General features: G+C 40.0%; 1 protein-coding gene across 7 annotated transcripts in view; it reads left to right on the top strand.

The window, feature by feature from the left end:
- Positions 1–23,088, top strand: part of MDN1 (midasin AAA ATPase 1) — a 157,784-nt gene that overhangs the window by 10,198 nt on the left and 124,498 nt on the right. For all 7 annotated transcript variants that reach the window (XR_002175219.3, XM_033867562.2, XM_019929433.2 and 4 more), the window contains exons 3-10: positions 9,018–9,242; positions 9,598–9,705; positions 9,786–9,978; positions 12,768–13,010; positions 13,240–13,371; positions 16,206–16,309; positions 18,169–18,283; positions 21,852–22,045. Coding sequence is in view for 6 of the 7 variants with exons in the window: in XM_033867562.2 (XP_033723453.1) it covers positions 9,018–9,242; positions 9,598–9,705; positions 9,786–9,978; positions 12,768–13,010; positions 13,240–13,371; positions 16,206–16,309; positions 18,169–18,283; positions 21,852–22,045 (1,314 nt within the window). In the remaining variant the exon portion in view is untranslated. The remainder of the gene's footprint in view (positions 1–9,017; positions 9,243–9,597; positions 9,706–9,785; positions 9,979–12,767; positions 13,011–13,239; positions 13,372–16,205; positions 16,310–18,168; positions 18,284–21,851; positions 22,046–23,088) is intronic.

The following is a 23,088-nucleotide window of genomic DNA, read 5'->3' as shown; positions in this document are numbered from 1 at the left end:
GCGCTCACTCTGTAGGACTGACGCGTGAGTGACTTCAGCCCCACTTCTCTTAAGCCTTAGTGGTAGAGTGCTCTAGGGCTGTGCTTGAGAATCATTAAAATGATGGGTTGGCTACATCTGCTTTGTCATCAGCTTCAGATTTGATGTTCATATTCAATGAATGTGAGGCACACTCCTACTTTTTCTTTTCTTTTTGCCAAGGCAGTATATTTTACTTATGTTCCCACCTTGTTCCAGAAATGATATAATGCAGCTACAAAGGTGCCCCTGATGGAGTAACTTAAAAACAAGGAAAAAAAAAAAAGCACCATGTGTAAGTGTGTGTAAATGATGAGTCAATGCATGATATGAAATGAACTATGTAGGTAGTGATGTGGAATGGGATTTCGATTTTTAGTTTTAAGAAATGTAGCTGATTAGTTCGGCTCGTGCTCTAAATTTCCTGTTTGGGAATTTACCTAATGTATTAGGAGTATACCTAATATATTTAGATAGGATGCAGTCATTTATTCAGGAGGTAAATATGAGTCCTCCCTTTAAGCGCTGGGCCACATCGTGGGGGTGAGAAAGTCAAACGTAATGAGTTTCTGTATTTGCAAACAATAGGATACAATACATTAATAGAGATGTGAGTCAAATACTTAAGGGAAGCAAGTAAATCATTAAACTAAGAAAAATGAGTGTGTTATCCTCTTGGAAATTAGAGAAGGTTTCGTACTGTGCAGATTGTGGAGGAAGAATGAACAGATGAGAGATGAGATGGGGATGAAAATCTAGAAAAGAGAGACTGGAGAGGAGGAACCCAGTCAGGCTGCCTCGGATCCTAAAGACATTCATTTTCGGGTCCACACCTCTTTCTGAGGCCAGGGTGCGTACCTAGTTGGAGTTTCCATCAGGTATCTCAGTAGTAACAAGGTATTTCTTTTTATTCCCTTGCTTACGCTAGTTGTTCATTACTGGTCCCGCTTTCCCTAAGCTTTTTTGAGATATAATTTACCTATAATACTGTGTACGTTTAAGGTGTACAGTGTGGCTATTTGATACACGTATTGTGAAACGTTTACTATATTAACATTAGTCAACACTTCCTTCACCTCACATAATTACCATTCTGTTGTTGTTATTTGTTCGTTACTGTTTGTACATCTGCAGTCCTTGAATGCATTTTTTACTCTTTGGCAGATTCTTTAGCAGGACTCTGTGAGAACGCTCCTGGTCTGTTGATGCTTTCTCTATTCTGATATACTAGTTCAGGTTTCAAAGTGCTGTTTTTGAAAAATCATCTAGTTCTGTTCCTAACTTTTCCATTCTTGTGTTCCCGAATTTCTTCAGCTGTAGCTTTGTAGATGGTTTCAGATGGTTAATACTACATTATGTGTTGATTTTTTTTTTCCCCTTAGTGTTCTCTCAGGAGTGTAACCTTACTTTTAAGTTCTGATTGTACTTTACTCTTATATTTTGCATCTTTTAGTTCTTTGCTCTTTTAGTTTGCTCTCCCTTTCTTGTTTCTCCCCTCTCCCTGGTCCTTGCGAGTCCCTTTAACACATTGTCCTTTCAACCATGGCACGCAAATCTTGTGGAAACTGCCTTTCATTAATGATGAGGACTACAACAACTACTCTCGCATTTTATTGGCATTGTCTGCAACCCTCAGAGGTTAGGTGTTATTCCCATTTTCCAGATGAGGAGACTGAGGCTCAGAGATGCTAAGTAACTTGCCCAAAGTCCCTTTGCTAGAAAGTGGGAGAGCTGGAATTCAGTCCTAGGTTAGCTGCTTCCAAAGCCCATGCTCTTTTTTCTACTTTGTGGTGCTGCCCACTCATCCTGTTTGAGCCGTTCATATATTTGTTGACTGATTTACACAGAACTTGATCTGAACAGCATGTTATAGCTAAAGATTATATTTATACTCTCAGGAAGGAAAGAATACAGCAGTCCCCCTTTATCTGTGGTTTTGTTTCCCGTGGTTGCAGTTACCTGAAGTCAATCATACCCAAAAAAATTAAATGGAAAATTCCAGAAATAAACAGTTCATAAGTTTTAAGTTGCATGCTGTTCTGAGTAGTATAATGAAATCTTGTGCTGTCCTGCCCGGGATGAGTCATCTCTTCCTCTAGCATATCCATGCTGTATTTGCTACCTACCCACTAGTCACTTAGTAACCATCTGTGTTGTGGTATTAAAGTGCTTGTGTTCAAGTAACCTTTATTTTACTTAATAATGGCCCCAAAGCACAGGAGTAGTGTTGCTGACAATTTGGATATTCTGTGCCTGATTTATAAATTAAACTTTATCATAAGCATGTATGTATAGGAAAAAAGTGTCTATAGAGTTCAGTACTATCCGTGGTGACGGGCTTCCACTCCGGGTCTTGGAACCCATCCCCCGTGGATAAGGGGGGACTATGGTAATCACCTAAGTTCCTTTGGGTTGTACTGGGTTAATTTCTTGGCTTCAATTTCGCATTTGCTGTCAGTTTGTCCTGGACATGTGGATCCACATCAGTGCTTTGTCTTTCATCGGGAAGAGCAATAATAGGTGGGCCTATTAATGGTCTTTTGTGAACAATAGCAGGTGGAATGCTTTGGTAGAGCACGCTTCATGTGTAAAGTGCTGTATATATATGTACAATCATGCTGAAATCAGGCTGGCATAGAGTGGAATGAGGGACCAAAAGTAGTTATGCTTTTATAAACCTCTGCTTCAAAACTGTGTCCAGGAATGTTGTAAGGGTAAAACACATTTAATTTTAGACGTTTTTCCCCCTTCAAGAATTATTTTACTTATTCTGGCGGCATTCTACTGAGGAAAAGAACATCCTCTTTTAATTACAAAAGCAATATGTTCAGGTAACACTCAATAATACAGAATCGTAAAAAGCAAAAGGTCCTCTCCACCCTGAAATCCTACTCTCCAGAGATAACTGCTATGTTTGGTATGTTTCCTCCCAAATTCCTTTTCTTTTTCTTACTCTCGCACCCATCTGAGAGTGTGCACACTGATATATTTATGTGCACACATTTAAAAATCAGCTTTATTGAGATGTAGTTTATATACCACATAAGTGTACAATTCAGTGGTTTTTAGTATATTCACAGGTATGTGCTACCATCCCTACAGCAAATTTTAGAACATTTGTGCACATATTTTCAAAATAAAATTTTAATAAAATCTGAACAGACATTTGACTATATACTAATTTTAATAAAAACACAATTTTTAGCTTGCGTCTTGTTTTTAAATTTAGTCACATATGGACATCTTTGCATCAGTAAATAAAGTTGTTTTAAAAGTTGTGTAGTATTTTACCCCTTCTTATCCGTTTGTTGGGCAGTTAGGTTGTTTTTGAATTTTTGATGTATAATGTGACATTGAACATCCTTGGATATGAAAATCTGTGGATCTGCCGTGGGAGTTAGGAGTGTGGATTTTGGAACAGAATGGTGGTATTTTAGTAATAACACATATTTATACAGGCTTTAGAGTATTTAAGTAAGTAGATAAACATTATCTTTTTAATCTTTGTACTGTGACATATTCAGGCACTCTTAGTCCCATTTCAAATCTTTAGAGGGGTTAACTAAGTTAACTAAGTTGTTCTAAGTGTCAGAGCCAGAACTGGACCACAGGTCTTACCTCTAGATGCTGAGTTGCCCAAGTAAGTGGCTGATCCAAGATTAGACGTTTAACTGGATAGTGTTCCTTGTTGCATTTTAGACCTTACAACTCTTTGTTTTATCCCAGGAAAGAGACCATTCTCCATAGACTTCAAATATTCTCCAGGGAAAAATCTGATCATGTTATTCTCTGTCTAAGTATGCTTTACTGGTCCATCATGCTTTACTGGTCCATCCATCACTGCCTGGATCAGAATTTTAGAGCACTTTCTGAAAATGATGGGTCTCTAGAGAAAAGGGTGCTGTAGTCACCTAAGTTCAGGAGAGAATATCAACCCATCCTCCTTTTGTATACTTGCAATGGACCACAGTCTGTTTCCCCTATAGGGAAGCCTTCTACTACACAGGTTTACAGCCATTGCCAGTCCACTTTGTTCATTTCCCCATATCCTCAAAGACCTCTTGGGTCGGATTGATGACTTGGTTACTGCTTATCTCCTACATGTTTGTTGCTGCCCATTGGTTCCACGTGCACTGCCAACACCAGCTGCCCATGAGCTAGTGGACGACCAGCCTCCCACACCACAGCTGCCATGTCTCTCTTCCAAGCCACAGCTGAATCTTTTTTTTTTTTCCCTGGCTGTGCTGCTCGCCATGCAGAATCTCAGTTCCCCAACCAGGGATTGAACCTGTGCCCCCTGCAGTGGTAGTGGGGAGTCCTAACCACTGGACCACCAGGGAAGTCCCCACAGCTAAATCTCCTGAGACCCAGTTGTCCAGTCTCCTTCAGAATATCATGAGCGTTAATGTACAAAGCCTTTATTCCTGTTGGCCTGGCTTGCTCATGGAAGTCCAAGCCTTCCCACCCATCTCCTGAATTCTCATTTTGTATCGTCCCACCCAGCTGACATCCAGGCCTCTTCCCTCACCCAAACCCTTTCCCTGCTTGTGCTCCATAACCTGCACACTCCCTTGTATACTTAGCCTCTTCTCTGTTACTTTTGCTTCCTTGTCTTCACTGATTTATGGTGGTCTTGATACCCTGTTCGTGTTGGTCCTTAACAGGGAAGGGGGTCTTTAATCGAACCGTCCATATCCCTCACAGTCTGCATGTTTAGTGGGTGTCCTCCTTTCTGTTCTGTGAAGTTTTCTGGACTTTCTTGTTGCCATGACACCTGCCATCTTCTGCTTTATTTTCTGCTGCTGCTTTCTTGTGATCACTGATGAACTTCTGAGCTCCTCTTCCTTCTTTGAAGAACTTGACAACCGGCCCATTGTCTTCTTCCCCACCCCAGCTCCTGTGTCCCACTTGGAATATCCATCCAGTGCTGACTCTGTTGTTCCTTGACTAGTTAATCTCCAGTGGACTTCTGTGTTCATTTCACCTACTCTGCTCACTGCAGTGGTCACACCCTGGGTCTAGCTCACATCTGCACCACCACCTTACAAGTCACTGGCTCAAAAACGCAACGTTCCCAGACTGCCATCTCCTATCCCACTAGTTCATTTAACACACTAGTCATTCTCCTCACTGGGACTGCCAATTCTTTCTTCCTGTTAATCAGCTCTTTCCAGTTTGTACCTTCCTTATGTGGCTTAAAATTCTATTTTTGACCTTATGGTTGCTGTCTTTCTATTAATATCTGCTTTTTTGTCCGTCGGTTCAGTGTTCTTATCTATCGAGAAAACTCCAACTCTTGATGAATCCACTTTCTTCACGTCTGTAGTAGAGCAACTGAATCACACATCTGATTGTGGAGTTGGAAAGCCTGGATTCAGATAGCCTCTTTACACTTAGTAGCTTTGTGACCTTGAGCAAATAAACTAACCACTTCAGTTTCCTTAGCTTTACATTTGGGATAATAATACCTACTGTTGACATACTCCCTGTTCTAGTCCCACTTCAGAGTAGACGGGGTAATGAGAGTACAGAAAGAGCTAAACCAATAGCTTTCATTGTTGACCAATACATAGAGGGCACAGAGGAGTTTGCTTTGATTCCTTTTCCCACTTCCTGGGTTTCCTGCTACTCAACATGCCAAGGAGTACAGTAGAAACAACAAGCATGTGCTTCTATATCATTTACTACCTGAATATACTGAGAATCACCATGTTTGCAGTATACATAAATTCTGTAGAGTATGTTTAAGTTTTTAAAGTTTATTTTCATTCTTAAAAATGCACGTACTGGGCTTCCCTGGTGGCGCAGTGGTTGAGAATCCGCCTGCCGATGCAGGGGACGCGGGTTCATGCCCCGGTCCGGGAAGATCCCACATGCCGCGGAGCGGCTGGACCCGTGAGCCGTGGCTGCTGAGCCTGCGCGTCTGGAGCCTGTGCTCCGCAACGGGAGAGGCCACAACAGTGAGAGGCTTGCATACCGCAAAAAAAATGCACATACTTATTTTTATTATGGTAAAAAAAAATCATAAAATTTGCCATCTTAACTATTTTTAAGTATGCAATTCAGTAGTGTTAAATATATTTGCATTGTTGTAAAACAGGTCTCCAGACGTTTTTCATCTTGCAGTACTGAAATTTTATACTCTCTAAACAATTCCCCTGTGCTCCTTCCCCCCAGCCCCCGGGTAATCACCATTCTGCTTTCCGTATCTGTGAATTTGACTACTTTAGATACCTAATATAGATGAAATCATACAGTATTTATCCTTTTATGGTTGGCTTACTTTACTTAGCGTAATGTCCTGAAGGTTCATATATGCTGTTGAATGTGACAGGATTTACTTCCTTTTTAAGTTTACACAGTATTGCATTGTATGTATATACCGCAGTTTATTCATCTGTCAAAAGACATTTGGGTTGCTTCCACTTCTTGGCTATTGTGAATAGTGCTGTTATGAACATGCGTGTGCAAAAATCTCTTTGAGACCCTGCTTTCAGTTCTTTTGGCTATATACCTAGAAATGGAATTGCTGGGCCATATGGATAAGTGTATCATGTGATTCACTGTATTTCAATCTGTAATTAAATTAGTATGTTTGCTTTGTGGTGAAAAAAGATATGCTAGTTTTATTTTTGTGAATATTTATTTATTTATTTGGTTGTGCCAGGTTTAGTTGCGGCAGGCAGGCTCCTTAGTTGTGGCATGTGAACTCTTAGTTGCAGCATGCCTGTGGGATCTAGTTCCCCGACCAGGGAACAAACCCAGGCCCCTTGCATTGGGAGCACAGAGTCTTATCCACTGAGCCACCAGGGAAGTCCCTATTTATTATTAGTTTTTTAAATAAAATTTATGTATGTATATATGTATTTATTTATGGATGGATGGATGGCTGACTGCATTGGGTCTTTGTTGCTGCACACAGGCTTTCTCTAGTTGCGGCGAGCAGGGGCTACTCTTCATTATGGTGCGCCGGCTTCTCATTGTGGCAGCTTCTCTTGTTGCGGAGCATGGGCTCTAGGTGCGTGGGCTCAGTAGTTGGTGGCGCATGGGCTTAGGTGCTCCGCGGCATGTGGGATCTTCCTGGACCAGGGCTCGAACCCGTGTCCCCTGCATTGGTGGGTGGATTCTTAGCCACTGTGCCACCAGGGAAGCCCCCTATTTTTTTTTTTTTTAAAGGAACCTCTGTACTGATTTCCATGGAGTCGCACCATGTTATCCTGCCAACAGTGCACAAGGGTTCCAGCTTCTCCACATCCGTACCAACAACTGTTAATTTTGTGTGTGTGTGTGTGTTTTTGTTTGTTTGGTTTTGGCCACGCCATGTGGCATGCAGGATCTTAGTTCCCCCACTAAGGATTGAACCCATGCCCCCTGCAGTGGAAGCGTGGAGCCCTAACCACTGAACCGCCAGGGAATTCCCTCATAGTATTCCTTATAGTCTATTTTATTTCTGTGGCATCCGTAATGTCCCCTCTTTCATTTGTGTTGTTTTTTGAACCTTCTGTTTTTTTCTTAGTTAACCTAAGAGTGTATCACTTTTCTTGATCTTTTCAAAAACCAACGCTTAGTTTTGTTGATTTTTTTTCCCTGTTGTTTTTCTAGTCTGTATCTCTGCTCTAATCTTTATTATTTGCTTTCTTTTGTTAGCTTTGGGTTTAGTTTATTCTTTTTTTAGTTACTTGAGGTGTAAAGTTAGGTTGTTAGCTTGAGATCTTCTAAAATATACATGTTTGTAGCTATAAACTTCCCTCTTATCATTGCTCTTGTTGTATCCCATAGGTTTTGGTGTGTTGTATTTTTCTTTTCATTTGTTTCAAGGTCCTTTCTAATTTTCCTTGTGACTTCTTATTTGATCTATTGGTTGTTTAAGAGTGTGTTGTTTAATTTCCACATATTTGAGGATTTTTCAGTTTTCCTTCTGCTGTTGCTTTCTAGTTTCATTCTATTGTAATATTTTGTATTATTATACAAAAGTATTTTGTGTAATTTCATTACTTTAAAGTTTGTTGAGACTTGTTTTGCATCCTTACATGTGCCCTATCCTGGAGAATGTTCCATGTGCATGTGAGAAGAATATATGTTCTGCTGTTGCTGGGTAGAGTATTCTGTATGTGTCTGTTAGGTCCGTTTGGTCTGTAGTGTTGTTCAAGTCCTCTGTTTCCTTATTGATCTTCTGGCTCATTATTCTATCCATTTAAAGTCTGTTTTGACTGATATTAATATAGTTACTCCTGCTCTCTGGATTACCAGTTGCATGGAATTTTTTTTTTTTAATCTCTTCACTTTCACCCTATGTGTAGCCTTAGATCCAAAGTGGGTTTCTTGTACATAGCATATAGTTTGATGCTGTTTTTTTTTTTCTTTTTTATATCCATTCAGCCAATCTGTGTCTTTTGATTGTGAGTAAACCATTTACATTAAAAGTAATTACTGATGCAGAAGGACTTACTATTGCCATTGTTAATTATTTCCTGTATGTCTTGTAGCTTTTTGTCCTCTTTTCCTGCCTCTCATGAGGATCACCTCTTCATCTTTTAAGGTGCAGCCAAAGCATCTCTTCTTGACTCTCCCAGGTTCAGTTGAATCTGTTTTCTTTGTGCCTCTCTTTGTTTCTGTGACTCTCTTCTTTCCTAGATAGCAGGCTCCTCAAGGAAAGTATCTTCTTGGTTTTGTATCTCCAGGACTTAACACAGTGTCTGAAACACAGTGTGTGACTCATAGTGAGAAGTCAATAAATATTTGTTGAAAATGAGTTTATTTTCAGTAGTAAACACTTGTGATAAGTTCTTGTGGTTTTTGTTTCCTCTTAGATATCTCATGCTGCAATTCTGGTTCCTGAACTTGAACAGAATATAAGCTTAGGACTAGTGGCTTTAAGCATTCATCTCTTTTGGTTCTCAAACCCTTGGGAGTTACTGTTATGTTCTGTTGTCTCATTAAGTGGATATGTATACTTTGATATTCTAACCAAGCAATGAAAGTTCTTTTTCTTTCTGAAGGTTTGCCCTGAAGTATTTCAAGGACACTTCTCCAGTCTTTCAAAGACTTTTCCTGGAGAGCTCAGATGCAAATCCAGTCCGGTATGGGCGCAGACGGATGAAGCTCCGGGACCTAATGGAAGCAGCTTACAAGTTTCTGCAGCAAGAGCAGTCTGTGTTCCGGGAGCTCTGGGACTGGAGCGTGTGCATCCCACTCCTCAGGAGCCATGACACCTTGGTCCGCTGGTGCGTAGCTGTTGGGCTGTTCCTGTGCTTCTAGTGTGGGGATGGTTGACGGAGTCTGGAGTTGTGTGCATGAGGAGGGAAGGGAAACCTTTTAAAAGATGTCATTTTTGTTCTGGTCCCTTTGGGGTTCTTATTTCCTTTCACATGTCATTTCAGAGGGAAATCAGGTGGTATGAGTGGAATTCCATTGTTTTGTGTTCCATTAGGTGAATTTATTTTGCCTGATTTGTGTTTTCTACCCTTCCCTGTGTTAATTGTAAGATTTCCTTTTCTAGTGTTCAGTTGGCTAGCAAATTTCCTTTATTCTTTAGAATCAGCTGCAGGTTCTGAGTTTATATACTTTGGTTTTCTCCAGGTACACAGCCAATTGTCTTTCTTTGGTCACCTGTATGAATGAAGAGCACAAGTTATCATTCCTTAAGAAGATTTTTAACAGTGAGGAACTGATCCATTTCAGGTTAAGGTAAGCAGGAGCATTCCTGGAGGTCTCGATGTGGCTTTACTGGGCATTAGAGTAGTTGATGAGATCCTCATTTTCCTCAGGTTACTAGAAGAGGCCCAGCTGCAGGACTTAGAGAAAGCCTTGGTGTTGGCCAATCCAGAAGCCTCCCTTTGGCGTAAGGAGAAGGAGCTGCAGTATTTACAAGGACACCTTGTTTCAGCTGACCTCTCCTCCAGGGTGACTGCTGTCTGTGGTGTGCTGCTGCCTGGGCAGCCGCCAGGCCCTGGAGAGCAGGTATGTTGACAGCAGTGGCGTGTGTGCCCTCTTCCATCCAAACACTGAGTGTGCATTTTTCCTTGGCTGGGCTCTGTGTTCTAGGTGTGAGCCAAATCGAGTTTGCCAGTTTACTGTTCCACTTACAGAAGTGTTCAAGGAGAGAGTAAGAGAAATTCACCCAGGACCCTCCTCTTTGATAGTCACTTTGTCCCTATTTAGTGTGAAGTCAGAAATTGTAATGATGCCTATGCAAAAGCTTTTAACTTTAGCAAAGCTCTTCCGTGTATGACCTCATTTACTCGCTACAACAGCTGTTTGAAGTTGGGTGCCCCACGTTGTGATACCATATTTGTGTAAAACTAAGGCAGAATGACTTGCCCAGGACCTGTGGGCTGTCCTTTGGCAGAGACGGGGCTAGGCCCAGGTGTAACTCCCCGGCCTCTTTCTGTCAGAATATTCTCTTTGCCTGTTGTGTGAGAGGGTTGCATCTGTAGTGAGCTCTTCCCCTGCCATAGCAAATGACCTTTCCAAGAGTGTACCTCCAGGCTACACTTTGGAAAGTCTTGTAAATCAGAGTCTGGTTCCATAATCTGGGAACATTGGGAACCAGTCTGTTTTTCCCCAGCAGTCTTTAGTCAGTTGTCACTTTGTCTGATGGTCAGACCCACCCAGTTTTCTTCCTGGAACAAGTCCTGAGTCATTCCTTGATCTATCAGTTTGGGAAGTACAAAATTAAAAAGATAAGTATAATATAGATATAAAAAAGTGCATGTCTTAAGTGTACAGCTGCATGATTATTCGTAAACTAAATATCTCTGTCACCAGCGCTGAGATGCCAGCATTTCCAAAGCGCCTTGTGTTTCCCTCTGGTCAGGAAGACCTCCCCACCTCTCTTTAACCGCTCTCCTAACATAGATTAGGTTTGGAGCATTAGAACTTTATAACATAGGGAAGGATTCTGGTTGGAGTAGGCTTGATATACTGGGTGGCAGTGGCAGAGCACTGGGGCAGAAGTGCAGAATGGAGCTACAGCCCAGCCTGCCTGCCGGTTGCTAAGAGTAACAGCTCTGCAAAAAGTTCAAGAACTTCCAGCCCTGAATCTCATTTTGTCCTCACATATCTTTAGGGGACAAGCTATGTTTGAGAATTTATCATTCCTTAAAGTTAATAATCATTGCACTTTTCCAAGAGGTCCTTTTTTCTGTGTCGTATTAGGTCCATTGTTAATAAAATTTGTTTAAATTGTGGTAAAATGAATGTAACGTTTACCATCTTTACCATTTTTAAGTGTGCTCTTCAGTGGTGTTAAGTATATTCACATTGTTAGCAAAGAAACTCCAGAACTTTTTCATCTTGCAAAACTGAAACTACCCATTAAACATATTGGGTACATTATTATTATTATTTTACTTTTTGTTATGGAAAATGTTAAACGTATTCCAAAGTAGAAACAATAGTGTAATGAATCCACATGTACCCATCACTCAGCTTCAGTAATTATAAATTCATGATCAGTTATGTTGCATTTATATTTCTGAACACTGTCCTCACACCATATTGTTTTGAAGCAACTCCCAGATACCACATCATTTCTTAGCTTAATATAGGCATACCTTGTTTTGTTGTGCTTCTCAGATATTGCATTTTTTTTTTAACAAGGTTTGTGGCAACCCTGCCTTGAGCAAGTCTGTTGGTGCCATTTTTCCAACAGCATTTGCTCACTTCGTGTCTCTGTGTCACATTTTGGTAATTCTTGAAATATTTAAAACTGTTTCATTATTTATATTTGTTATGGTGATCTGTGACTGGTGGTCTTTGATGTTACTATTGCAAAGATTACAACTTGGTGAAGTCTCAGATGATGGTTAGCATTTTTAGCAATAAAGTATTTTTAAATTAAGATATGTACATTGTCTTTAAGACATAAAGCTATGTTGTACACTTAATAGACCACAGTGTAGTGTAAACATAACTTGTATGTGCACTGGGAAACCGAAAATTTTATGTGACTTGCTTCATTATGGTATTTGGTTTATTGCTGTGGTTTGAAATTCAACCTGCAAAATCTTTGAGGTATGCTTGTAGTTTAGCATATGTGTGTGTGTGTGTGTGTGTGTGTGTGTAAAAGGAAAGGACTTTATGCAAACTATTATATATAGGATGTATATATAAGGGAAATATATTCAGTATCCTGTGATTAACCATAATGAAAAATAATATATGTATAGCTGAAACACTTTGCTGTATAGCAGAAATTAACACATTATAAATCAACTATACTTCAATAAAAATTTTTTAAAAAAAAGAAAAAAAGGACTTAAAAAATTCCCAGAACTCTTTATTACACCTGGAAAAAATTGAACAATTTTATAGTGTATCCTTTCAGTGTCCTTACTCTCCCCTGATGGTCTCATAAGTGTATTGTGCATTCTTGATCTTAGACGTGAAATCCTAGAATATGGTAAGGTAAAGAAAAACAAAAATCCAGTTATGAGAGATGAGGCTTGCTCCCATCCCCTGTGTGTCAATTTTTGTGGCTTCTTAAAGTTTGGGAGACTTTTTCTTAAATTTGTTAGTGAGTTCCCACCCTTCTCCCCAGAGTTGGAGTGCGGGGGAGAAAGGAAAGTGAAAAAGTCAGATCCTTACTTTGGATAACATACTTGTTGTTACTGTAGGTCCTGTACTACCAATTTATTGGCAGAGGTTTATGTAAAAGCCGGTGGAAGCACTGTTGTAGAAATTAACCTGTGCCCTTTGATGGAAAGACTCTTCTTGATATGCCTTTTATTTTTCACTTGCCTCCTTAGGCCAGTAGTCGGAGTTCTTCTCGCGAACAGGAGCTGGCCTTTAGGTCTTATGTGCTGGTTGAGTCAGTCTGCAGAAATCTTCAGACCCTGGCTATGGCAGTGGCTTCTCAGAATGCTGTGTTGTTGGAAGGACCAATTGGATGTGGGAAAACTTCCTTAGTTGAACATTTAGCTGCAATGACAGGTAGAAGGAAGCCCCCTCAGCTTCTCAAAGTCCAGCTTGGAGATCAGACCGACAGTAAGGTAAGAAAGAAATGGCAGATTTTGGTTGGTGAGCATACTTGTGAATATTTGCATTAAAATATTGTTTTTGCTAAGAGAATATGAGAATAGTTATTGGTCTTCCTCATAACTGAGGGGACCACGCTGTAAACCTCAGGTACCTGTCATAACCCTGTGGAAGTTTAATGGAACTAATCGCAGGATGTAGCATTGGCTCCTCAGGTGTGTGGCTTCAATAATCTTTTTGCAGATGCTGTTGGGAATGTATCGCTGCACAGATGTCCCAGGAGAGTTTGTGTGGCAGCCTGGTACCCTGACACAGGCGGCCACAAATGGACACTGGATCCTTCTGGAGGATATTGACTATGCTCCCTTGGACGTGGTATGTCACCTCCCTAGTAACTCGCTAATTTCTTGTCTTTGAAGAGAATGAGAATTGTGTTAATAGTGATACTGGGGGATTATTTAAACAACATAGGTATTTCATTAGAGATGGTATGTTGGTTATCTACCTAATCTGGTTTGAGTTCTTGGATTACTGGGCTGATCTCTTGTTTGATAGAAAATTATTAAAATTCTGCTTGTACTGTTTCCTTTAATAGTTGAATATGTGATCAATTTCACAGTAGTTTTTTTTCCTCCTTTAGTTGAAAATGTGACCAATTTCACAGACTTTGCAAGAATAGGCTTGGTGGGAAACATCTTAATCCATGCCGCATGTACATTGAGAACTTCGAGACCCAGCTCCCTGGCTATGGCATTTGTAGAGCAGTGGGCTGAGGACAGATGAAAGGAGAGATGATATAATAAGAGCCTGCTTGTCTTTGTTCCATTAAGGAAAATAAACTGGATGTATATTTTTGACTTCAAAAAGATCACTTTTATATGTGTATAAAATTTAGCTATGGAGGCAGTCCATGTTTCTTCTGTATTCTGTAAACTATGACCAAAAAAATGTATTCCAGAATGAAAAAAATCTTCCTTTGGGTAGATTTTCCTGAGATTGGTTTTAATTTTCTTTTACCGTGAACCCTAAAGCTACCTGTATATGGACTTTCCCCTCTTGGATAGGAGAGAGAGAGGAGACAGAGATGGGGGAGGGGGAAGGAGAGGTGGGAAAGGTCTTTAGGTTTAGGGAAATGTATGGGGAAGGAGGGGCTATAAATATGTGTGTGTCTTGTGACACACATATTTTAGAGTCTAGTGAGGTAAAAATGTAATGGGGTTATTGGCTTAGTTTGACCACCATGTTCTAAGATTTTAATGCTCAGTTTTATAGGGCTGGAGAGTCAGATTTCTTAAGAAGCCCAGAGCCAAGGATGACTACTACCAATGAGACTTAAAAATAAAACTGCATTATAAACTGCAAGGCCAACTTAAAAGTATTTGTTGAGTCTTAGCGCTTTCTATAGCTCTCTTCCCTGGGCAATTTTTTCAGACATCAGGGTACCTGGGAAGTCATTAGTATTATAAATCATAGAATTTGAGCCAAAGAAGGTAGATGAACATAAGGGATATTCCATTCAGGTCATGATGAAGCCTAGGGATCTATCCCTTTGCCATAGCCAAGTACATTCTTTGATGACCAAATCCAGATTTCAAGACCAAACTGTTAGTTTCTGTCTTGATCTTCCTTGGGCAACGTCTGGTAAACATCAGAAAATTCTTGTACTTTGAGTTCCATTTTGTGTAGACCATTCCCCTTCTGTTACTATCAATACATTTGGTTGCAGAGGGTATGCTGTTCAGTTGATTTAAACTTCATCATCATTATAGTAAAGTTGTGTTTATTTTAAAACATACCTGGACCCTTGATTATTATTTTGTTATTTCCAGAACTTCTCAGCTAATTGCTAACTAATTACTATTTTAAGGTAGCTTTTATGGCTTTTATAGATCTCATTCAGGATGGTTGTCTTTTGTTTCAAGTGTCGGAGTTATCTTGGAGTTGCCCCTGTAATATTTTTCCTTTCATCTCCTAGCCATGTATGAAATAAGGATGCTTAATAAAATTACCTTGACATTTTAGGACCTTCTTCCTTGGCTCTTTGTTCTTCTTACTGTTTTTTTTCCTCAAACTTCTATAAACTCACATCCCCTAGACCCATATGTCTAGTCCATACTTTTCTTGAAAAATCTCTACTTGGATCTTCCTTAGCAGGTACAGGTTCAGGATGTTCAAAATGAACCTTATCTGCTCTTTCCTGCAACAGCCTTTCCTGCCACACAATTACCAAGACAGAATTTTGATGTGTCTCCTTCCTCTAGTCCCACATTCACTTAGTCTGATATTGCTTAGTACTTTTCCCTTATCTCTTATTCTGTTCCCTCCTAGCCCACTGCCTTAGCACAGGTCTTCTTATTTTTATCTGTCTGTCTATCTAATCTATCCTGCCATCTTACCTTTGTTACCTGACTGGTGTCCTTTTTCGCTTCTTTCCCTCCAGGCTGGCTCTCTTTCAGTTTATCTTCCATATTGTTGCACAGTTCATTTTCTAAAATAAAAAATAGGTTTTTCTTCAGACTAAACTCCTCTCAACAACTTCATGAAAAAAATTCAAACTCCTTAGCTCAGCACAGAAGGCCTTTTATCATTTATCTCTAAGCCTAGTATTTTTCCACTACTTCATATACACGTTCTGCCCTAACCCTAACTGTAAGAGTCCTCTCATGCCATGCTCTTAGGCATATACATTTTTATCCATTTGAATATTTTTGCCTAGAGTAAATGTGCCATTGCTCTCCCAACAAACCAGGCTGATCCCTCTTCATACTTTCAGACTCAGTGAATGTCATTACCTCTAGAATGGCTTCACTGCCCTGCTTCTAAACTACTCCACACTGATCTACAGCCACCCTCTGTCTTCACATACCATTTTGTACACTCCTTGGGGGTCACACCGATCATGCTGTATGGTAGTCTGCATGGCTATCTCCCGTCAGACTCTAGGCTGTAAAGCCTCAGTCATGTCTGGATTTTTCCTGTCTTGCTTGATTCTGGTCCATAGTAGGAACTCAGTGAATGCTGAATGAATAAGTTGCTCTGCTGCAGTGTAGGTGGCTCCAGTATTCCCGCCTGGCATTTGACCCCAGTTCATGCTGTGAGAAGTAGGGTTTCCTTTAAGGACGTGTTCATCATTTGGTGAGAGGGTTTTTTTGCTTTCTTGTTTGTTACTTCTGTCTTAATAGCTTTATCACTGGGGTTTTGTGATTTAGGTTTCCGTGCTGATCCCTCTCTTGGAGAATGGAGAGCTCTTGATTCCTGGCCAAGGTGACTGTCTGAAAGTGGCTCCTGGATTTCAGTTCTTTGCAACCAGGAGGTATGTCCCATTAACCCTTCTGTTCCCACGATGGAGCCTCTTCCTAAGTCCACATGCTAGAGTGCTGAGTACAAAAGTCTTGGAATAGAGTTCTCTGGGCCCATTTTAAGCAAGGTTAGTTAGCAGTGATGACAGATTCAACATTCTTCATTCCTGACTTTTTTTTTTTTTTAATTTATTTATTTTTGGCTGTGTTGGGTATTCATTGCTGCACGCAGGCTTTCTCTAGTTGCAGTGAGCAGGGGCTACTCTTCGTTGCGGTGCTCAGCTTCTTACTGTAGTGGCTTCTCTTGTTGTGGAGCATGGGCTCTAGGCACATGGGCTTCAGTAGTTGCAGCACGCAGGCTCAATAGTTGTGGCTTACAGTCTCTAGCGCACAGGTTCAGTAGTTGTGACGCACGGGCTTAGTTGCTCCGTGGTATGTGGGATCTTCCTGGACCAGGGATCGAACCCGTGTCCCCTGCTTTGGCAGGCGGATTCTCAACCACTGCGCCACCAGGGAAGCCCCTTCCTGACTATTTTTAATGGAGAGAATTAATTTAGAAAGTAAAAGTGTTTTTTTTTCCCCCCACTTAAAAATAAGTAACCAGTCTTAAAAAACTTTATCTTGTTTTCATGTTTTCAAACATAATCAGAGATGAGACTGTTGTCAGATAGCCCTGGGTTTGAATCCTGACACTGACACTTTGTACCTGTGTGTACCTTGCTTGACTGATTATTATGGGGCCAATAACACCTATTTTACAACTTGGTGTAAGTTATGAAGGTTAGGTGAAGTGACTAAAGACCTGTCACATAGTAAGTGCCCAGCCATGATGGTGGTGATGATAAAGCCATGTAGACCTCAGGCATTTAAAAAAATTAATTGAATATAAGCATCAACAAAGGAATAAAACCTAAGCAAACTTAGTATATGTCCCTATCTACTTTTTAAAATAATGTGAAGGCAGTGGTTTATTTCCTCCTACTTGTCTATAACTGTACAGCTTCTCTAAGGTCTTAAAATGCCCAAGAGTGAAAATAATGCCACATTGTACTTAGTGATTATATTAGTGTTTACTGTACCTCTGTGAACATTCACTTCCAGATGGAATGCAGAGCTAACAGTTCTAAGGAAGACCTTGCTAGGCCCTGTTAGTTTTAATAGACCCTGATTTTATTCACAGCGATGGTGAAGTTCTTTCCTGCTAGATACATTTCCCAGAAAGTCCTGGGACATCATAGAAGTATGTCACACAAACCTGAGTTCAGTTCTTGGCTTTGCCATTTGTAGTCATAGTTGAGTGAGCAAGGGACATTACTCTCCTTCTCTTCCGTACAGTTCTTCCTTACAGTTAGAAGAAAAGAAAGGCATCATCCCCTCAGGGCAGTTGTTGTGAAGATTAAATTACATGGCTTAGGTGTAAGCCCATGGCTTGCCCAGAGTATGTGTTTAATGAATATTCCTTCTCTTCTGGGCATGTTAAATAATTTTAGGTACTGTCGCTTTTGGTAATAAGCAGTGAACTTATTTTTAGTGCTGTTGGTCTTGGATTAGGTTTTCCTTTTCCTGAAGTTATGTCTTGAGGAAAAGGAACATGTTGTTCAGTTCAAAACGTCTAATAGGATCATTTGCAGTGATGTGAAAATAACTTGGTTAAAGCCCTATTACTCCCCCTAGGAAAATAGTCAAACCTGGCTTGGTGGCAGCCTTTCATTGTCATGCTCCCTATAAGCCCAACATAGTGCTGTCTGGCACCAGAAGGAACTGTGAGTTTTACTCAGATGTGAGATAACGTCTAGCAAGGGATAACCAGGGGCATAATTCAAGATTAAAATTGGGAATTTTGTGTGACTCTGTTTTTCATTCTGAAATACAGACTCTTGAGCTGTGGAGGAAATTGGTATCGACCGCTAAATAGCCATGCTACTCTGCTAGACAAATACTGGACCAAAATTTACCTGGATAACATGGATAAGACAGAACTGAATGAGGTATGGGGTTATTTGAAAGTATCAATGCTTTTCTTTCTTACTCTTCATTATGAAAAGTGTCAGACTTACATGTAAACAGAGGAAATAGCCCAATGAGTCACCAAAATACTCGTCACTCTAAATTTAACAGTTAATATGCTGACATTTTACTGTATTAATTTCATCTAGTAGTTTTTATTTGCTAATATATTTGAAAGCAAACCTCATAGCATTTCACGCTTAAATACTTTCATGCATCTCTAAGGGCATTTCCATGTATAACCGTAATGATTATTATACCCAATAAAATGAATAGTAATTCCTCAGTAGCACTTAATTCTCAGACCATATTTAAGTTTCCCCAGTTGTCCCCAAAGGATCTTTTTTATACTAAGTTGTTTTGTAACTAATATCTTTCACACTTAACAACTTTATGTACATTTTGATCTGGGTATTAATGAAAATTGAGATGACTTATTTTAAAGGTTTTATACAGAGGTTTACTTTGTAGTATCTCTGGTTCTCCGCGAACACTGAGAGGTGTGCCTCACCTTACCCTGCCAACCTCCTGTCTCCCCTTGGATCTACCTCCTCACTTGGGAAGCGTCCCGACTGCCAACGTTTCATCTTGGAGAGCCACAAATAAAGCATTGTCAGTGACCATTCAGTCATGGCAGGGATGCTTTCCTCTTTCTTGGTATAAGTTTTTAGGTAAAAAAGTGGCACCAGACAACCTTTTCAAATATTTTATCTAGCATTTAGGTATTTACTAGCAGAGGGGTTTTCAGAGTTCACCGATTACTGGGTAAACCTTGATAGTATAATCTCTAAGAAGCCTTGCATTGATGGTGTGATTTTATAACCCTACAGCCTGTTTTACACTTGAGAGTTTCTTATCTCGCTCTAGTTCCCAGTTGTGTATTTGTGTGTCCTGTATGTCTGTCTTTTCCCCTCTTGCCGTCCTCAACTATAAGCTCCTCCAGTAACTTAACTCAGCTTTGGTGTCCCCAGCATCCACTCCGTGCCTGGCATTTTGTAAATGTTTGTTGTATTGCTTTGTCATAGTGCTCCTCTTTCTTTTGTTGTTGCAGACCTTTAAATGTTTTATTTTCAGACTTAAATTGTGAGTCTTTTCTTTAAAGGGGAGGGCTAAAGTTCACATTTAGGTGTAATTTATTGGGGATTGAGAGGATGAGAAGAACGTTTGACAGCCACTCTGTTCTTACTGTATTCTGTACTTGAAGGATGAGCCAGAACTCCTCCTTCCACTCCTGCCTTGATCAGCAGTGTGTCACTCTGCTCACCGCAGGTGCGACAGGAGCACACACCTCCTCGCTTCAGTGACCTAGGTCATATTTAGGTAGCTGACTTTCAGAAGCTCACTAGTTATTTTTAAGCTTCTGGACTTACTAATCCTAATAACAGTCTCCTAAATAAATGACTGGTAGATAAAAACCTTGTGTGTATTACTTAGGAAATAAAATAATCTCCTATGCCGACCTCACGGGGAACACAAGGAACTGCATTTCTGTTGCTACCAACCACAGCCATCTTATGCTTAGAAAGACTGGCTTTGACTTCTTGCTGAAATATCAAATTATACTTCAAAAAACAAGCTCTTTACATAATGCTAGTCTCATACCTAGCAAGTGCCAGGAACTTACCCCTAGCAGTTTCTCACACCTTGTCTCCCCCGTACACCTTGAATGTGCCTTGATGCCTCACGTGCTGGCACCAGAGGTGGCCTGCTTTCTCTGCCGGCAGTCCCCTCTTACAGTCACCAACGACCTCTGCCAGGTGCCTCTCCTGCTCTGTGAAACCTTCCCGGGTCTCCCAAGCAGAGCCGACCATGCTGTCCTTTGGGCTGCAAGCTTGCTTTTGCTTTCATATCTGCTTCTTATATTAGGGAGAGTTTCTCGAGGACGGGTTCCATTCCTTATTTTGTTTTGTTTCTCTGTCCCTGGAATAGTGCCTGCTACAAAGTAGGTACTTAATAAATGCTTATTAAAGGAATGAATCTCCAAAATACATATCAAATTGATAACCATATCATGTTAGATTAGTTTATTATGTGATATTGTGTTTAAATTTTGACATTCATGTTAATAACAAAAGAAGTTTTTTGACTAAGGTAGAAAATGACTAATTGGTTGGTACATATAAATCTCTATTCAGAACTTTTTTTCCAAATAACTGAGCCCTTACTAAAGTGTTAAACCTAACAAATTTTTTTCAAGTAAAAACAGCTTTTTTTTTTTCACCTTAATCGTAAATATACATGCTCATATGTTGGAATTACTACTCAGCAATAAAATAGAATGAACTACTGATACATACAGTAATGTCTGGACAAATTTCAAAAACGTTATGCTGAGTAAGAGAAACCGAACTATACACTACATCCCATATGATTCTGTGTATATGATAGATTTGAAAGCAAAACTGTATAGAGATCTGAATCAGGTGCAGGATTCCAGGGACGGGGATGTGGAGGAAGGGAGTGATGATAAAAGGGAACTTTTTGTTTTAGGGGTGATGGAAATAAGTATATTTTGTTTATGGTAGCCAGGGTCCACAAATATATGGGCAATTTTGAAAATGTTCCCTCCATACACAAAAAATGTATATTCTGTATTTGAAATATCCACATGTGTATCCATTAAATTGAATTTGTTGATTTTATTATTCTCTTTTTCTGTCCTTAATTTTCAATACATCTGAAATATGTTTTCAATAATATTTGTTGTAAAATCCTCCAGTTAAAAAAAAAGTATGAAGAAATAAAAATCTATGAGATCTACCACTTGATGACGCCGTTAAAAGATTTTAGTGGACCTTACAACTTTAATATATACAAAATATGTTGATATTTCATATATAAATTGGAATTGTGATATACTTCTCAATTTAAATGTATTAGGGTGTGATATTCTTAATATATACATGATATTTTTCTTCCTTCTCAAGTAGACTTGACTTAGCAAATCCATATAATAAAAGCTTTGAACCAATATTATGGGCACCAAGTATTATACTGCACAAAATTCTTAATAGTTATCAAAGTGAATTGGGCTAGATCTTCTGCTTGTTAAATTCTGTTGTCTGATAAAAACTACTTTTTATCAGGACTTAACACTAGCTCCTTTTACTGTGATTTGCTTTAAAAAACTTTCCTTTTCCCATTAACTGCTTCTTATTTGCTTTTGTCTGAGAAATGACTTAATGACTGTACTAGAATTGTGTTTAAAAAATTAGAGTACATGTTACTTGAAGGATACTTCAATGAGTAAGTGCCTGGGACTTGGATGCCTATGTTGCTTGAGACCCTTTTCCCATCTAGCTTCTATACCCTAAGCTGTGTGATAGGTGGTGAGATTGCCAGATAACTGAGTTCTGGGCAGGAAAAAGTCATGGTCTTTGAGGGGTGGGAGGTATGGGTGAGGGCGGAAGTTGTTATACTTGGTTAAGATGACAGATTTCTTAGAAAAATTCATTTTCGGTTGACTAGTGTCAGCAGCAGTTTATGTGTGCTTTTAAAAATCACTGTCTGCTGCTAAATTTTCTTTGCTTTTTTTTCTCTCTCTGTCAGGTTCTTCAAAATAGATATCCCAGCTTATCGGTAGCAACCGATCACCTGCTTGACATTTACATCCAGCTTACTGGAGAGAAACATCACCCTCTGAGTGATAGTTCTGTTGGAGGGGAACAGGCACCCGAGGAAGTTTCAGAAGCCAGATGGGAACACAAAAGACTAAGCCTTGAGGGGAGAGAATTGTCTCTCAGGTACTGGGCTAAACACTTTTTTTTTTTTATGTGGAATGTAGGCCTCTCAGTGCTGTGGCCTCTCCGGTTGTGGAGCACAGGCTCCGGATGTGCAGGCTCAGCGGCCGAGACATGGCTCACGGGCCCAGCCGCTCCGCGGCACGTGGGATCTTCCCGGACCGGGGCACGAACCCGTGTCCCCTGCATCGGCAGGCGGACTCTCAACCACTGCGCCACCAGGGTAGCCCTGGGCTAAACGCTTTTGAGTTGGTATTTTAAAAACTGCTTCCCTCAGAAGTTCTTAGCAGCTAGAACTGAGTGGTTACAAGAAGTCAGGTTTTGAAATTAGACGTTCGGGCTGCTTTATAGTGTTCAGTCCCTTTTTGAGATCTATAGTTACTGAATGGGAAGGCTTATGAAGGTAACATTATGTTAACTTTAACAAATAACTTTTTTCTTCCAGTTTTATTGAGATGTAATTGACACAGAGCACTGTATAAGTTTATGGCATATAGCATAATGATTACATACATCATGAAGTGATCACTGCAATGTTCAGTGAACATCTGTCATTTCATAGGTACAAAATTAAACAGTAAAAGAAAAATTTTTTTTTCTCATGATGAGAACTCTTAACAACTTTTTATATATAACATACAGCAGCGTTAATTGTACTTATGTTGTACGTTATATCCTTAGGACTTACTTATAACTGGAAGTTTAGCAAATAACTTTAAAAGCCAAAGTTGGGAATAGTTACTGACATAGCTCTTTCACCAGATGTCCTTTTGTGACGCTTGGGGTCTTAAATAAAAGACTATTGGGTTTTGCTCTGTATAGTGAGTTCCATCCATGCCTTTGCACTTCGTTCTCAGTGGTTGACTTGCCCTTTGAGAAATGAGAATTAGGTGTGGGCAACTCCCCTCAGTTCGCTCTGAGAATTAATTGCTCCCTGTCTCCTGCTACCTTGTCTGGCATGGATGGGGAGAAGTGAGTTCTAGGTCACTTCCTGGTAGGAGAGGGACTGGGACCACTCATTCTTTTTCCTGACACTGTTTATCTTC

Source organism: Tursiops truncatus, chromosome 12, assembly GCF_011762595.2.
Source record: "Tursiops truncatus isolate mTurTru1 chromosome 12, mTurTru1.mat.Y, whole genome shotgun sequence".
NCBI lineage: Eukaryota > Metazoa > Chordata > Mammalia > Artiodactyla > Delphinidae > Tursiops > Tursiops truncatus.
Note: the sequence above shows the minus strand (reverse complement) of the source record. Positions and strands in the feature narration are given on the sequence as shown.